The sequence below is a fragment of the Salvia splendens genome, chromosome 5 (genome assembly GCF_004379255.2).
Source record: "Salvia splendens isolate huo1 chromosome 5, SspV2, whole genome shotgun sequence".
Classification (NCBI taxonomy): Eukaryota; Viridiplantae; Streptophyta; class Magnoliopsida; order Lamiales; family Lamiaceae; genus Salvia; species Salvia splendens.
Genome location: NC_056036.1, coordinates 8,517,158 through 8,533,571, shown reverse-complemented (window position 1 = coordinate 8,533,571; position 16,414 = coordinate 8,517,158). Strand labels below are relative to the sequence as shown.

At 38.6% G+C, this 16,414-nt stretch overlaps 1 protein-coding gene, 1 long non-coding RNA gene and 1 pseudogene across 2 annotated transcripts; 2 read left to right on the top strand and 1 right to left on the bottom strand.

The window, feature by feature from the left end:
• Positions 1 to 2,440: 2,440 nt before the first annotated feature.
• Positions 2,441 to 6,840, top strand: LOC121805728 (WPP domain-associated protein-like). The gene is made up of 6 exons (XM_042205696.1): positions 2,441 to 2,645; positions 2,821 to 5,245; positions 5,519 to 5,645; positions 5,823 to 5,924; positions 6,206 to 6,284; positions 6,559 to 6,840. Exons 2-5 carry the CDS (start codon positions 2,865 to 2,867, stop codon positions 6,266 to 6,268), a joined length of 2,673 nt encoding a protein of 890 aa, XP_042061630.1. The 5' UTR covers positions 2,441 to 2,645; positions 2,821 to 2,864; the 3' UTR covers positions 6,269 to 6,284; positions 6,559 to 6,840.
• Positions 6,841 to 9,563: 2,723 nt separating this feature from the next.
• LOC121804420 lies at positions 9,564 to 10,014 on the bottom strand. The gene is made up of 3 exons (XR_006051140.1): positions 10,002 to 10,014; positions 9,745 to 9,906; positions 9,564 to 9,648 (listed from the first exon to the last, which is right to left on the bottom strand). It is a non-coding gene; the product is annotated as an uncharacterized LOC121804420 (long non-coding RNA).
• An 816-nt stretch (positions 10,015 to 10,830) lies between these two features.
• On the top strand, positions 10,831 to 15,354 carry LOC121801881 (annotated as a pseudogene).
• The last annotated feature ends 1,060 nt before the right edge of the window (positions 15,355 to 16,414 follow it).

Here is a 16,414-nt window from a genome sequence, read left to right as displayed (position 1 = left end):
GTAAATTATTCATTTTGAATATGATGAAAGATTAATAGGACAAACAACTATAATTAAGGTTGAGCTACTAATTCCTTTTCATGAACCTCCAAATTCAACGACGATCTCTCAGCTCCGGCCTTCTCTCTACGGCGGCGGAGGTGGTAGACGACACCGGAAACAACCAGCAACGCCACCCCGGCGAAGCCACAAATCGCCGCCGCAGCCAGCAACCCCAACCTCACGCGATCTCTGCGACGATCGCGCGGTCTAGGCATGCTCGGCCACGCGTCTCTGCCACCGCCGCCGCCTACTGTCTGTAACTCAGGCCGCGGAATCGACGAACCGAAGAACGAAAGCATATTTTGTTTGTTGCCGTCTCGATGAGCCGGAGATGAATTGTCTTTCTGATAAGCTAGGCCGTGATCAGATGGCCGGAGGTCCCGGCCGGCGGAGTAGCTGATGATGGAGGCGAACGTGAAGCAGGCGACGACGCCGTATTGGAGTAAATATTGCTGCATCATTTTTTTTCAGGCTAGTGGAAGTCGAGTTTTGGTGGTTTGCTTATATCGACGTGTTTTTTTTTTCTTATTTCTTTTTTTTAATATACGCATAAACCCAAACGAAATCTAATTAAAATAGTATCAATTTTATATAGACGGTAAAGATAAAATATTGGAGGACTTAAATGTCAAATAAAATGGACAAAATGTTTGATGAAGTAAGCAATATAGTTTTTTTTTATTTAATGAAACGTAATTTTTCATATTACTACTATTTTATTATTCAATTTCTTTCGATTTAGGGCATAAATAAAACTTGATTTGAGCTGTTTTTCTACACTAATTAGCCACACTAATACACACAATCTATAGCTCAACTCTAGTTTTTGTCATGATTATTTGTTGTTGGAAAAATCAGAAAAATAAAAACCATGTATTAGCTGCAATTAACTACAATGAATAACTGTGTTTGATTTAATTAAATATATTTAATTGGCATTATTGTAACACTTTGTCAAACAAACTGATAGATGCGTGATTGGATGATATTTGGTCGGGGAAAACAGGAAAAAGTGACGATGAATGGAAAATAGACGCATAAAGGATTTGTGCATCATGCTTAATAATTTGTAACACAGTTTGTCAACATCATATTTATTGGTCTGGTGAAATCCGCCGCCAGGTATATTGTCTGTTTCATGATTATTGCACAAATTTATAAGTTTGTAACTTTTGCCCACTAATTATTTGGTGTCTTGTGACGTTTCAAGATAGTTGGAAAAAGCGATGCAATGCGCTCATTATAGGTGTACATTTTTTTAACAACATTAAGTTATAGGATAAATCGATTCTACTTTTACTCGTGAATTTTAAAAATATTAAAACATGTGTTTATTTTCCAATCTGATGATCTGATCCGAACATAATTTTTTAGACATAATAGTGTTATTTTTAAAAATTTCAGCATCAATTTATTTAAAATTTTGGTTTCGTCGTTGATTATATGCATGAATCACATTAGTTTTATTTTCATATTTCATTTATTAATATGAACATAATAAACATATAAAATAAAATGAGAATAGAAAATGACAACATATATAAGTGTCGCAATCAAATTTACAATTGCATGTAAGTAGTAATAGTAGCTACCACCTTGTAAGGTGCCACAATCTAAATTTAGCTTTTTCCAACTTAGCTTATAGTAATATACTCACTCCGTCCCATAATAGATTGACACATTTGGGGATTGACACATAATTTTAGGTGATGTTGTTTTGTGTGTTAAGTGGATAGAGAAAATAGTAGTATATTTATATTAATGTGAGAGAGAGTTTTTTCCAAAAAAGGAAATGTGATCTTTTGTGGGATAAACTAAAAAGGAAAATGTGACATCTATTATGAGACAGATCGTGTATATTTTTGTTGATACACGCATTTAATAGTAGGGCTCCTTTAATAAATACGCTCGATAGATAACCCTAATTGTGTTTAATAATACTGCAATCTTATAGAGTATTAACTAGAATTATGTTATTTAAAAAAAATTACACAGACTCTAAACTTAAATTTAAAGTACAACGGTAACAATAAACTTCATTGTCTTCAGACAAACCACTATATTAGTTTTGTACTCCCTATACTTACAAAATTCCAACATTAACCCGAAAAGGGGGCCACAAATATAATATTAAGAAAATTTTATCTTTATCTAATGTCGTCCATTGTAAATGTATTACACTTCCGAGCCCTCCACAATAAATTAAAAGCATTCGACCAGTGCAGTCATCTGTCACATATTCTAATACCAACAAAATTAATATACGAATCTATTTTTTCTTGGTATTCAATAAATCACCACCTACCGAAATTACCCCCTCACATGAATAGCGACGTACCTAATTAAATGATGGCAACTTCCGTAAATTACGTATTAATCAGGTCTCAAATTATTTTCGTATTCACTCCCGCTCTTTCGACTATTTGCTGCCCATACTTTCCCCCAAATTTCAACTCTTCTTCTCCCATTTACCAAAACCCTAGCAAACGAAATGTCGAATTTTCGACGAGAAATACGAATTGATATGAGTATTTGAAGTTGCAAAGCTGATACTGGTATTCTAGGATACTTTGGGGCGGAATTCTTTCACTCTACTTTTACCTGTAAGTCTGTATGCTTTTCCTCTTTTTTGGTTATTTATTTATTTTTTGAAGTTATGTTATTAAGTATTGTGAACTGGTTTTATGTGTATTGTGAGGGGAGTTTCGTTTTGTTGGGCATGTGATTGGATTTGAGGATTTTTGTTTGAGTTGAAATGCTGAATATGTTTTGATTTAGGTTGTAATTCTCTTTGGGAGACTGTTCCGGTGCTTATTTGTGTGATGGAAGGTGGAGAGGTTGTGGTGAATGGTGGGACTTCGAATGGCTATGTATGTGGTGTTGCATGTGGAAATGGGTTGGGACAAGTGTGTAACGGGAATGGGCTGAAGCAGGTGTATAGCGAGAATGTGTCGGGAGGAACCAGTGTTTCGGAAGACATGAATGGAAATTTAGCTGAGGTGGTGTTGGAGGATTGGGAGAATTATTGGGAAGATGTTAGTGATCGGTTAATGATTTCGCGAATGGTTAGTGATTCTGTTATCAAGGGAATGGTGACTGCTGTGGAGCAAGATTCTGCGCAACAAATTGCTGCAAAGGAACTTGAATTGGCCACTTTGAAGGAGAGATTGCAGTCCCTTGAGGTGGGTCCAGATGAATGTGAGGATGTAAGGTTGCCAATTGCTCAGAAAGAATATGATATTGGGAAATCTTGTTCAACCAGTGCCTGCAAGACACTGGAAGTTATGAGGGGGGAATTGAATGCCTTAAGGAATCTGGCGAGAGAGCAGTTCAAGAAGGTTAAAAAGGAGATTGACTGTGCTGCTACAGGATCTAATTCGGTCAAGAAGACCAGTTCGGGATCTGAGTTGGTGGGGTTGGGTGGAATGTTGCACGAGAAGCATTCAGAAAGCTGGGCTGATGTGAATAAGACACTGCAATGCCTAAATACAACGTTTGATAGTGTATGCAAAAAGGTGGATGATATATTGATCTGCTCCAATATCTCATTTTGTGAATCTCAGCAAGGCGATAAGTTGTTAACAAAAGTTGGGAATGTAGTTATACAAACAATGTTTAGGAGTCCTCGAGAGGAGTTTGAAGAGAAATTGGAAAAAGATTATAAACTTTGTGGAATAAAAGACATGAATTGGCTCGAAAAGTTCAATGACGTAGCTTCTTTAGGGACCAAGTTGGAAGCAATTCAGAAGTCGCTCTCCATGCCTGAATCAGAGCTAGTTTCTCATGGATCTAATGATTTGGACAATTTTCACCCTAAGGCTTTAGGCAATCATGTGACTCGGCCAACCTCACTTTATGGAGAAAATGGGACAGTGGATGAACCAAACGTCCATGTTGCAGAGAGTTATGATTATCAGCAGCTGAAACATATGTCGAAGGAAGAATTGGTGACTTATTTTTCCAGTATTATTACTAAAATTAAGAGAGACAACGAGTCAGATCTACACCAGTTGACTGATAAATATTACATTCTGAAGCGGGAATACCTAAAAATGAAGGGGTCTTTCGTGGCACACATGAAATATGAAGAATTTGATGCGCTAAGGAAAAAGATTTTTCAAGTTAGTTCCAAATTGGAGAACTTCCTCTCAGAAAATGAAAGATTCCCTGCATTAACCAACAGTATTCAAAGCTGGGAAAATATGAAGCATAAACTAGGGAGTCTTCTATCAGAAAATAATCATTTGAGAAATTGTCTCAGTGACAAGGAAAATGAGGTGAAGGGTCTAAAAGAGCAAGTATCAAGTGCTGCTTCAGAAATCTTGCAGCATTCTTTAGCTGAGCAAAACTTTCTAAAGCTTGTGGAAAGCCTCCAATCCACTTTAGAAGAATCATGTATAAAAGCTTCACTCAGTGAAGAAATATATAAATCTGTTCTCAGGGAGCAGATTGCACAGACCAGATTCAGTTCTGAAGATTTGGAGATGGAGTTGCTGATAACTCAAGAAATTTCTGATATCATTCTCAAGGAAGCTGCTATTTCTGCCGAAACTGCAAACAAATATGGATTTAAAGATTCAGATATTGAGTCATTGATAATGCAAGGGTATGTCTCATTCGTATTCACAGAGATTACTAGGGATGTAGTGCAGCAGCTGGACAACTTGCACCAGAAAGCTCTTATCAATGAAGAAAAAGTAACTTGTTTGGAAAGAAAATCTATTGAAAAGGAAAATGAGTTAGGGCTGGAGGTTGAGGAGAAGGATAAATTAAAGCAGGAGATACACGATCTGAGATTTGCAATGGAACATAAAGAGAGGTTAGCAATGGATTTGTCTGTTTCATTTTCAAAAGAGAGAGAGCAGTTTGAGCTAGCTTCTAAAGACCTTATTGCTTTAAGAGAACATGCTAGTCGGGAACAGACATTGGTTACTGAACATCTACAGAAGATTGAAGTATGTAAATTGGAAATGAATAAGCTTGACCAAAAGCTTGCTCAAACAGAAGCAGTGTTAACCGAAGTTGACAGGGAGAGAAGTGCAGCATTTACTCTTATCCAAGAATTGAATGATAAGTTATCATTAAGTGAAGCTAGAGAGCAGACAACAAAAAAGGAAATGGAAATGGCTGCCAATAGATTCTCAAAACTCTTTGCTGAATTTGAGTGGGCAGTGTCAGGGGCAATAAAAAACACTAGCTCAAGGTACTTTTGCACAACCTTGTGTTTCAGTGTGATCTCAATCTGTCTATGAGTTTCGGTGCACTTGGAAGTCTACGCTTTTTGTTTACTTTTTCCTGTCCCCAAGGCCCAAGCTATTGCTGTTTTTGGCATGTCATAAGTTTTTCGATTTTATTCAGTATTTTGGGTAGGAATTTCTATGTGAAAGCAAAGGCACTCAGTGTCTTGTTTTTTTGTAAAATGATTTACAATCTTGATTGTTCATTTGCTTCTGTGGTCTTTAATATGAAATGCCAGGCTGGAAGATGCCAGTACTCACTTGAAAGCTATTACTGGGATGGCTAATGAGCTTAGAAGATCAGAGCTGATGTACAAACAGAAGCTGGAGAGGGGAAATACTGATCTCAAAATGGCCGAGTCTGAGGTAATCACATATACTAAAGTTTTACTTTGGCATGCCAAAATCACATATATTGAATTTGCTACTTGTTTGCTTTGTACCACCATTATTGGAATTATCAAATCACGTGCTTGTTTGAATTTGAGAAATCCTTGTAGGCTTCTGGCCATCTTTTTTATTGAATACTCTTCCCTGTTTCAGGTTGATCTCTTGGGGGATGAGGTTGACGCTTTGTTGAGATTACTTGAAAAAATCTATATTGCGCTCGATCATTACTCTCCAGTTTTAAAACATTACCCTGGGGTAAGTCAAATAAATCCTTTTATTTTTTCCATATAACTATTTCCATTTCTGTTCATATGCTTTTTGTATAACTTCTCGAATAGTCATTGGAAAAAAATGATTAGTAGTTCGTGTCCATATCAGATGTACTGGCTATGAAGGATTACTCATATTTTAATATCACCCAGTTGCCCTTTTGTTTTGTCATATAAATACGCTCAACCTGTGTTGAAATGTTTGGTTGCTGTTTCCTAATGACATATCTACTTACAGTATTTAAAGTTGATACGGCTTAATTGCAGATCATTGAGATCCTTGAGCTGGTCAAGAGAGAATTAAGTGGAGAATCTACTATACTGTCGTGATATGCTCCATAGCAAGGTAAGACGGGCCTTTAACCTATAGACTGTTTCTATAGTGATCTTGAACAAATTATTGCTCATCATCAGTCATACTCAAAACACCGAGCTAGTTTTGATTTAAGTTGATGAAATAGCATATCTGTTGATAACACAGTTTTTTTTGTAACCAGATTCAAGTATATGGTTCTGCTTCTTTGAAACTTGATTAAGAAAGCTGCATTCTCCAAAATTTGAAATTTTTGCTAATGGATGATGATTTTAACACGTGTTTTCTTTGGAACTACCAAATGCAGATCTCTTCCTGTAGAGAGTGACAATCTGAGCTGGTACAGTGTACATTTACTGGGTAGTTGTAGCAGAAGTTGGCGCAGGAGCCTTTTTTGTAGCGCGCACGAGGGCAAACAAGGAACGTCAAGAACTTGAGAGAGATTTCTGGTTTGCCTCTAGTCCTAGTTTAGTCTTTTTCATCAACTTATGTCGTCTTGTAAATGATAGTACCATGTAAATCTTTTGGCCGTTTAGTTCAATTTATTGGACCAGGCTCACTAATATATGTTTCATTTCCTTTCCACGAATTTGGTGCCCATTGAAATATTTTGTGAACGTGATAAAACCAGATAAGGGCATCAGCAGTGGGGCGCCCTAAGGCGCGACTTATGGCGCGCCACGTCATCAGTTTTATCCTCCTACCTCCCCACCTGCAGTGGGGCGCCCTAAGCCGCGCTACATCATCATTTTTTTAATATTTACAAAATCCATACGAATTTAAAAAAACTAATAAATTAAAATACGAATTTCAAAAACTTCATTTTATTTAATAAAAATTAATACATTACAATTCGAATTAAAAAAAAATGCAAACTCAGCGACGGCGGTTACGAGCCCACACTTCTTCAATCATGTCGCTCATGAGCTGCGCATGATCCTGTTGGTTGCGCATTGAGGTCTGTCTAGATAGAACCTCATTGAAGCCTAACGGTAACCCTCTATCGGGTGTCTCGGTCGACGTGTCGGACGAGCTAGATGCATGGTCATCTTCATTCCAATCGGTGATGCTTCCGCCTTCATTCTCGACTATCATGTTGTGCATGATTATGCACGCATATATGACATCGGCGATGACTTCCTTGTACCAGGAACGAGCCGGCCCTTTCGCAATTGCCCACCGTGATTGGAGCACACCAAATGTCCGCTCATCCTTCCGCGCCGACTCCTGCTTTTGCGCAAATAAAACCCTCTTCTCACCAATTGGGCAGCTGATCGTCTTTAGGAAAACTGGCCACCGTGGGTAGATGTCATCGGCCAAGTAGTACCCCATATGGTATTGGCGTCTGTTGGCAGTGAACTCGATGGCCGGGCCGTTGCCGTTACATTGCTCGGTGAAGAGGGTGGACGAGTTGAGGACGTTAATGTCGTTGTTCGACCAGGCTACGCCGAAGTAAGCATGACAGATCCAGAGTCGGTGGTCAGCGACGGCTTCGAGGATCATCGTCGGGTGGCTGCCCTTGTATCCACTTGTGAATTGGCCCCTCCACGCCGTCGGACAATTCTTCCACTGCCAGTGCATACAATCGATGCTCACGAGCATCCCAGGAAACCCGTGCGCCGTCTCGTGCATCTGCATCAGACCCTGGCAATCAGTGGCAGTCGGCTTGCGCAAATATGTGTCGCCATATGCCTTTACTATCCCCCGACAAAAGCGCTTCAGACACTCGCGGCCTGTAGAATCCCCGCAGTGGAGGTACTCGTCAAAAAGGTCCGCCGTGGTGCCGTATGCCAACTGACGAATAGCAGTCGTGCACTTTTGCAATGGTGTAAGGCCGGGTTTGCCGATGCCGTCCTCCCGAAACGTGAAGTATTCATCACGTGAAGACAATGTCCGAACAATGTTGAGAAAAAGGTACAACGACATTATAAACCGGCGGCGGAAAACAGTCGGGCCTCATCGTGGTTGATCGGCAAAATAGTCTTCAACCAGACGTCTGTGAGCTTCCGGGTGGTCGCGTCGGACATACGTCCTATGTCGAATATGCCTATGGACTTGCTCAGACGCCGCTGCCGCCGCCGCTTCCTCCTCGCGCTACATTGCCGCATAGCATGCCGCCATGGCCTCTTCAACGGCTGCATCTAATGCTTCTGACGTCGAACTACCGGACTCAGACGAACTAGAACTATTGGTGTCGCCGCCGAGATTCATTTTGGTTGGATGTTGAGAGAGAATATGTAAAGAGATAATCGATATGTTCGTATGTAAAAATGAATGAGAAACGAGATTTAAATAGAAAATAAAAAACGCGTGCCATCGTCCGCTACCATCGTCCGCGTAGCCCACAGTGGGGCGGACGATGGCGCAGCCGATGGCCTATCGTCCGCGTCCATCGTCCGTGCTATACTCCGCGCCCTTAGTATAGGGCGCGACGATCGTCTGCGGCCTATGTCACTCACCCGCAATGGGGCGGACGATGGCGGGCGCGGACGATGCGAGCCATCGGGCGTGCCATCGTCCGCCCCATTGCGGATGGCTTACGAGCTCTTATCTTCATGCAATATAGCTACCAAACACCCCTAAAGCCATTAAAGATAAAAAAATACGCGACTCAATGCTAAAATGTGATTAATTGTACAAATAATTTATTGTATTTTTGTTTAAGTGTTATTTTTTTTACAATCGGACTTTTGTTTAACAAGAATTATTATTTTCACTACAGCTTGAAATATCCGCATATCTAGTTATTTAAGAGGTTTTAACGTACGCTACAATGTCAGCTACATGCGTATATTTGGATTGCAAAACATTAGGGCCCGTTTGTTTTCAATGTTGGACTAACATAGGGTAGAAGATTGTAATTACCAATCTCATGTTTAGGGGTGGAGTTCATAATCACCTCCAATTGTTTGGTTTTATTGTTCCACATCTCGAGTTAGTTAACACTATGTTTGGTACGAGGTACCGAAAATGTAGATACACACTTGCATTGTCGGTTTTATCCTTGTTGAAATCCAAAAATTCCAAGATTGTCCTCTTCCAGCCTTAATTAGGCGCACAAATGAAATTCGTGGAACCCTAAGTCCCGCCCAACAATTTCGGATCTCCAAGTCGCAATCCCGGACGATTGACTGCTGCATCTCGTCGAGAATTCAACCCCGTCGGGTTTTATGTATTCATGTTTCATGGTATTTAATCTACTGGTGCAAGAAAATAGGTGAAAATATGTAAATAATTATATGTATCACTAGTAATGAAAACACGATAGAAAATGAATAAGTGCTAATTATCTTAAGGTAATTGAAAAACTTGCCTGCCAAAAGCTTGAACATACCCACCACACCATAGATGGTCTGAATTTTAGGAACTCGAACCGTGTTGCATTGAGGAATTTCATCTAAAGTATACAATAGGAGAGAGCATTAAAAAAGACATTTCCCACAAAATTAGACTGGATTATGAGGAAGAGAAAAATGTTAAGGAATGAAATTACCAATAAGATTCATGGAGCCATCAAGGTGGCTAACAGCGAGAATCGATGCGGAGGATCCGTCAGTCGGCTCAACCAAGTACTGATCCGGGAATTCCCAGAGGCGCATTGTGGTATACAGCTTCTGCGCGGGATCTACCTTGTCCGCCATCATTCAGATCAGGACTGCAAATCAAAATCGAAATCCACTGAATTCGATCCAACGCGATTTGATCCGAAGGGGTAAATCGAAGATGAACAGATCACAGAAACATTCTTACGGATTGAAGCAGATGCTGAAGAAACCAAGAAACTGAGGAAGGAGTACCTCGACCAGATCTACTCCATTGAGTCATTCGCCCTTCGCTTCACCCGCGAGAGGAAGAAGCTCGGATTCCTCATCAATCATGCTCTCTTCCTTAACAATTTCAAAGCTCGACTTCAAACTCCGCAATACTAAAATTCTCGAACTTCAGCCTCTCACCGAACTCGCCGCCCTCTGGAATTGTTGCTCGAATGTGGCAGAGGTAGATGGAGATGGAGTAAATGAAGGGGTATTGGAGTCAATTGGTGCAAAATGTGCAATCTTCAATTTAGTGACAATGGACAATCGCAGGTAGCAGATGAGATGGAGTTATCGGCATTTTTGTTTTCCATAACTCAACCCGTGACGGGTCATGGGATTGTTGATGCGGGTCGGAAAGATTGCTATCATGGAAACCAAACACGAGATAGAGGGTGGATAGAGATGTCTATCTATGGCTAACAAGGAAACCAAACGAGCCCTAATATTATTGTTCATTCAATTTTCCACCTAAAATTTCTTACTTTTTGGCAGTTAGATCGTCGTCACCTATAATTAAAACAACTACAGCACAACTTATACTACAATAAATTAAGAAGATTACTTTATTACTTGATTTTCTTTTTGATGACAGTGGAATATGAATTTATAACCACAAACATCAATTTTTTTTAAAAAATTAAATGGGCCCTTTTTGGGCCTATGCAACAGCTGAATTGCGAAGCATCTGATGCCCCTAAAAATAAAAAAAATCAAAAAATCAAAAATCCTTTTTTTTTACTTTAATATTATTGCTTGAAAAACCCTAAAATAAGTAAAACTTCTCAACTGAAATCTCTACTGTATTCGCACTGTGATTCATCTGATTTTGATCCAACAATTTCTAAACCAGTAATTAAGGTTTAGGATATTGCCAGAAATGCCTCCGAAAGCAGCTAAATCAAAGGAAGCCCCAGCTGAGAGGCCGATTCTTGGACGTTTTTCTTCTCACCTGAAGATTGGAATCGTATGTTTTCCCATTTAAACCTGGTTTAAGTTGTTGGTTAATTTTTCAATGACGAAGCTTTTAGTCGTATTAAGATTGGAGTGATAGCTCAATACTTATCATGCAGTTTATGCTAATTGAATTGTTTGCTCATGCGAACCTTTTTTACGGAAGGATTTCTTGCTGAACTTTTTCGGTACGGCTAGCTTCGCATTACCGGGAAAAACCTTAAATTTTAGTACTAATGATTGGTGAATGGGTGCTGAATATGTGATAAAGAAATAAGTTGTTTAGCTCGATTCATATCTAGTGTAGAAACATTTGGTGGTATGTGCATAAGTTAGTTTTTTCGCTTTGAAAGTGTAATGCATTTTGAGATTTATCGACTGCAATGTCTTTTCAGGTCGGGTTCCCAAATGTAGGGAAATCGACCCTATTCAATACCCTCACCAAGCTGTCTATACCAGCTGAAAACTTTCCTTTCTGCACTATTGAGCCCAATGAGGCTCGAGTGAACATTCCTGACGAGAGATTTGACTAGCTATGCCAACTATTCAAGCCGAAGAGCGAGGTTCTATCAGCATTATGGTTTTCTGTTACTGTTTAGCTGGGATTATGCAGCTCCATGATTCATTAATGTTAGCTTTAATCTATGTGATGCAGGTATCAGCTTTCCTAGAAATTCATGTTATCGCTGGACTTGTTCGTGGTGCTCATGAAGGACAAGGACTGGGGAACAACTTCTTATCGCATATCCGTGCTGTTGATGGAATTTTTCATGTATTACGTAAGCCGATATCTTTGGATCTTTCCTTTGTCAAATGCCCTTTAAAATGTGATGCAAGATTGATAGTATTCGTTTTACACTCTGAGAAGAATGTGTAGTTTATATCAGTATATTTTACATGTCCTATGGTGCCTTCTTTTCTTATAGATTTTCCCTTCACATGCAAGGGTATGGAGGTGATTCTTAATTTTGGTATTTTTATGTTAATTTTTTTTTATATGAGGAGCTTGAGCTCTCCATTAATATTTAGTTAGTTTTAAGTCTCTGTATTTATGATTCCCATTGGTCTAATCATGGCACTTAAAGCATCTTACTTGTATCATGAAAAAGGAAAGTCTCCTTTTCTTCCAATAACTTTTTACTGGTATTATTTGAATGTACTGTCTACTGGTATTATTTGAATGTACTTTCTTAATGGAGCATTGTGCTTTAGGTGCATTCGAGGATCCTGATATTATCCATGTTGATGACTTAGTGGATCCTGTAAGGGATCTAGAGACAATATCTGCCGAATTACGTCTGAAGGTAGGCTTGGTTTATTTCTTTGTCTTTTGGCCAAGAGACCTAGACAGCTATTATCCACTCCTTATTGGCTAGTGAATTATGTTGAAGCTTGATCTTGTAGTTGGTTTAGGGTCTTTAGACTCTTTAGAAGTTGTCATTTATTTCTTAATGAGTTTTACTGGTTTTGAAAATGAAGTTTTGTGTGATGCTAGGATATTGAATTCATGGAGAGGCGAATTGATGATCTTGAGAAGAGCATGAAGAGGAGCAATGACAAGCAGCTGAAAATTGAGCATGAGTTGTGCCTGCGGGTTTGTACTAATAATTGTAAATAAAAGTGAATAGTCACACAACAATGATGGTTTGCTAGCTAAAAGTGAAAATAAAAACTATTCTTCATGGCGTTCACACACAGCTAACCAAAATAGTGATTGTATTTATAACCATTTAAGAGCAAAGTGATTATCCTTTATGCCCAGCTAACCGAAATAGTGATTGAGCAATATAATCATTATTGTATGACTATTGGTTCAATTTAGTAGTATCACCATCAGTAAGGGTGTTGTACTAAATCTTGAATTTTTGGATCCACAAGATCAAGGCAAGTTTGGATGAGGGAAAGATGTCTGCCTGGTGGACTGGAAAGCTGTTGAAGTTGAGATACTGAATACTTTTCAGTTGCTCACTGCAAAGCCTGTTGTTTACTTGGTGAGTAAATAATACTACTCCCTTCGTCCCTGAAAATTTGTCACTTATTTCCATTTTAGTCCGTCCCTAAAAATATGTCACCTTTCACTTACCATTTTTGGTAGTTGACCCCACATTCCACTAACTCATTCTTACTCACATTTTAATATAAAACTAATATATAAAAGTAGGACCCACATGGCTCTAACTTTTCAACCCAATTTCTATTACATTTATTAAAACCCGTGCTTATTAGGGACGGAGGGAGTAATATATATCGTAGAAGGTGTTTGCGTTTTTTTTATTTTAGTTACCATTATCTCTCATGTCGAATGCATAATTAATTTCAGTTTATTTGTTTGAGTGCCATATTATTTCCCCCGAGACTGTTCGATTGGTTACTTGATTACTTTTGCTTGCAGTAACTGAGTAAGCTACCAACAATTTTCATGCTTGTAATTGTTAGTACTTTCTTCAATAGGTGAACATGAGTGAAAAAGAATATCAAAGGAAAAAGAAAAAGTTTCTCCCAAAGATTCATGCTTGGTATGTTTCATCCACGAACAATTCCCTAATCCTTTGTTGGCTTCGATATAGACGGACAAATACATTTCTTTTCTCTGCTTACATATGCTCTTCCCCTGTCGCACTTTGCTCTTTTTCTGCACGTTACTCTTTTTCTGTTGTTTGATGTGTTCCATATTATCATGTAGGGTGCAAGAGCATGGTGGTGAAACCATGATCCCTTTCAGTTGTGCTCTTGAGAGGAATCTTGCTGATATATCCCCTGATGAAGCTGCTAAATATTGTGAGGAGAACAAGGTTCAAAGGTATAACAATGATTTTTCGTCTCAAATATATTGGAGAATTCAACCCCATTAAAATTCAGATCCCTCTAACCCCAAATTTTTTTCTTATGTCATAAATAATTTCCTTAAGGGATGGATCATTTCCTTCGTTATTAGTTATCAACTAATAACTATCCATAATTTAAGATGACCATCTTTATATGGACGATTCTTTTGAATGCAAATAACCGTCATTGCATTTATGGCCATCTGTGCATGTTAAGGGATGTAATATGCGCTGACAGTTGCCTCCGAATGTGGCAGTAGTAATGATTTAGCATTCAACTGTTAGAATACCTAAGAAATTCTTTGTTCAGGGAGTGATGTTTAAGTTTGAATAATCCATAATTAACTTCCTGACTGGATACTGGATGTTGTTTTTAGTATTTAATTGGGTTGTATGGTGAAGCTTGATAAGGCTGAATTTGAAATTGTTTTCTTATGTTACAGTGCTCTTCCAAAGATCATAAAGACTGGATTCGCAGCCATTAATCTTATTTACTTTTTCACTGCCGGACCAGATGAGGTATTTTATTTTTTTTTAAAATTGTCAACGTACTTTATTTTCCGCCTCCATAAAGTTACTAGAAAGTAACATTGTTCTTATAAAGGCTGTTTTTCTATTAGCTTTATTTAGTGTATGTTGTGACTTTGGAGTTAATTACAAAAGCATATCCTTCTCTCAGATTTTGAATTAATGTAAAAAATACTCTAGTTAACCTATCATAATTACTCCAATAGAAGTTAAAGTTTGTGCTAGCTAGCCATATTTGCCTCCGTGATGCACTTAGAAGCTCTTCAGATTATGTATTCCGTTTATTGTTCTTTAGCTCTGACAATATTGACAATGTGTCCAACTGCTCTCTTGCAGGTAAAGTGCTGGCAAATTTGTCGTCAGACTAAAGTTACTCAAACTGCAGGAGCAATTCATACTGATTTTGAACGAGGTTTCATATGTGCCGAGGTAGTTTTCCCTCTTTTTTTTACTTTTTGTTTGGCTCTATTGTTGGTGATAGTTATCAGATACTTACTATTAAGGAGTGTCTGTAATGTTCATGAAAGAAAATATTGCTGAATCCTGTCTTGTGTTTTAGGTTATGAAATTTGAAGATCTTAAGGAACTTGGAAGTGAATCGGCAGTAAAGGTAGAATAATTAATTATGTGGTCTATGGTCACTCCTTTTGGTGCCATTATTCTAGAAATTTATGCTACTTATCTCTTGTGCAGGCTTCTGGGAAGTACAGGCAGGAAGGAAAGACGTATGTTGTCCAGGACGGGGACATTATTTTTTTCAAGTTCAATGTCTCCGGTGGTGGGAAGAAGTGAGGTTTTCCATCCCTTTTTTCATTACCAATTCTAGAGTTTGAAAAATGAATACTACTATAATTGTTAAGTTATAATCTGCTTTGGGTGGTTCATGAGCATTGTACAAATTTCGTGATCTTGATTAGAAGTTCGGAATATCACTATGTTGTACTAGTTTTGCTTCTCGATCCCCAATTGACATCTTTTGTGATATAAGACGATATATCGCGATATAAGGAAATTCATATCGTTATCGTATCGAAAACTTACGATACGGTATCGTTTCGTATCGGAAATTACGATATATCGAAAATCCGATAATTTTTCGATATTTTTCAATACGATACGAGCGATATATCATTTTTTTGATATTTTTCCCCAGCCTTAAGAAAAATAACACGATGTTAAGATGCAACATTGATCAAATCCATTTGTTCTAACAGTTGATGCACCTAACTTCCTATCTCTAATTGAATTGGCTAACTATCGAAGTTTGTGGTCGACTTCACTTCTCCACTCGCTTTCTTTTTAGCATAAACCAATATCAAGATTATGTTTTTTTGCTTTACATGATTCTCATCTTATCCTAATCCTATATGCTGTTGTCTTAGCTCATGTCCAATATTCAAGTTTGTTTGGTTTTTCTTTCCATTCGTTCATAAATCATTCATTTTTTCAGTCTACTTTTGTAATTGTGTACTAAGATTTATTATACCCATAAGGTCATACGTGTCACATACACGTGTCCAAATAAGTAACAGTAATAATTGTAATTTATGTCCCAATTTTGTATACTAGTATCTTTTTGTTAAGGCTATCCACAATGGCACCTAGCCGAGCGCCGGCGCTAGGCGGTCGCTAGGCGAACCATTGCAGCTTCCGAAAACCGCCGAGCGGTTTTTCGGAATTAAAAATTGCCTAGCGCTAGGCGGTCGACGGGCGCTGGGCGATCCGCTAGGCGCCATTGCAGCGTCGGGATCGCCCAGCGGTTTTTTTGTTTTTTTTTTTAAATTTTCGAGACAATATATATACGCGATTTGCACTTCATTTTCATTCGCACCACTTGTATTAACGAGTACTCTCTCTATCTTAATTTCTATACAAGATCAACACCGAGAAATGAGTAACGCGGGAGATGGTAGTGGAGGTAGTGGGGGGGACGCTGAGGAGTACGAACGTCGAATGACCGAAGCGTTTGAGGCATATACCAACCGCGGGATAGACCAATGGATGCAAAGAGCTTTGCAGCCGGCGGTACCTCGACCTCGGCCAG

Coding starts and splice junctions, on each gene's coding strand:
- LOC121805728 (XM_042205696.1), top strand. CDS start 2,865: ATGGAAGGTGGAGAGGTTGTGGTGAATGGTGGGACTTCGAATGGCTAT. Junction 5,246..5,518: donor ATAAAAAACACTAGCTCAAG/GTACTTTTGCAC, acceptor ATGAAATGCCAG/GCTGGAAGATGCCAGTACTC. Junction 5,646..5,822: donor TCAAAATGGCCGAGTCTGAG/GTAATCACATAT, acceptor TCCCTGTTTCAG/GTTGATCTCTTGGGGGATGA.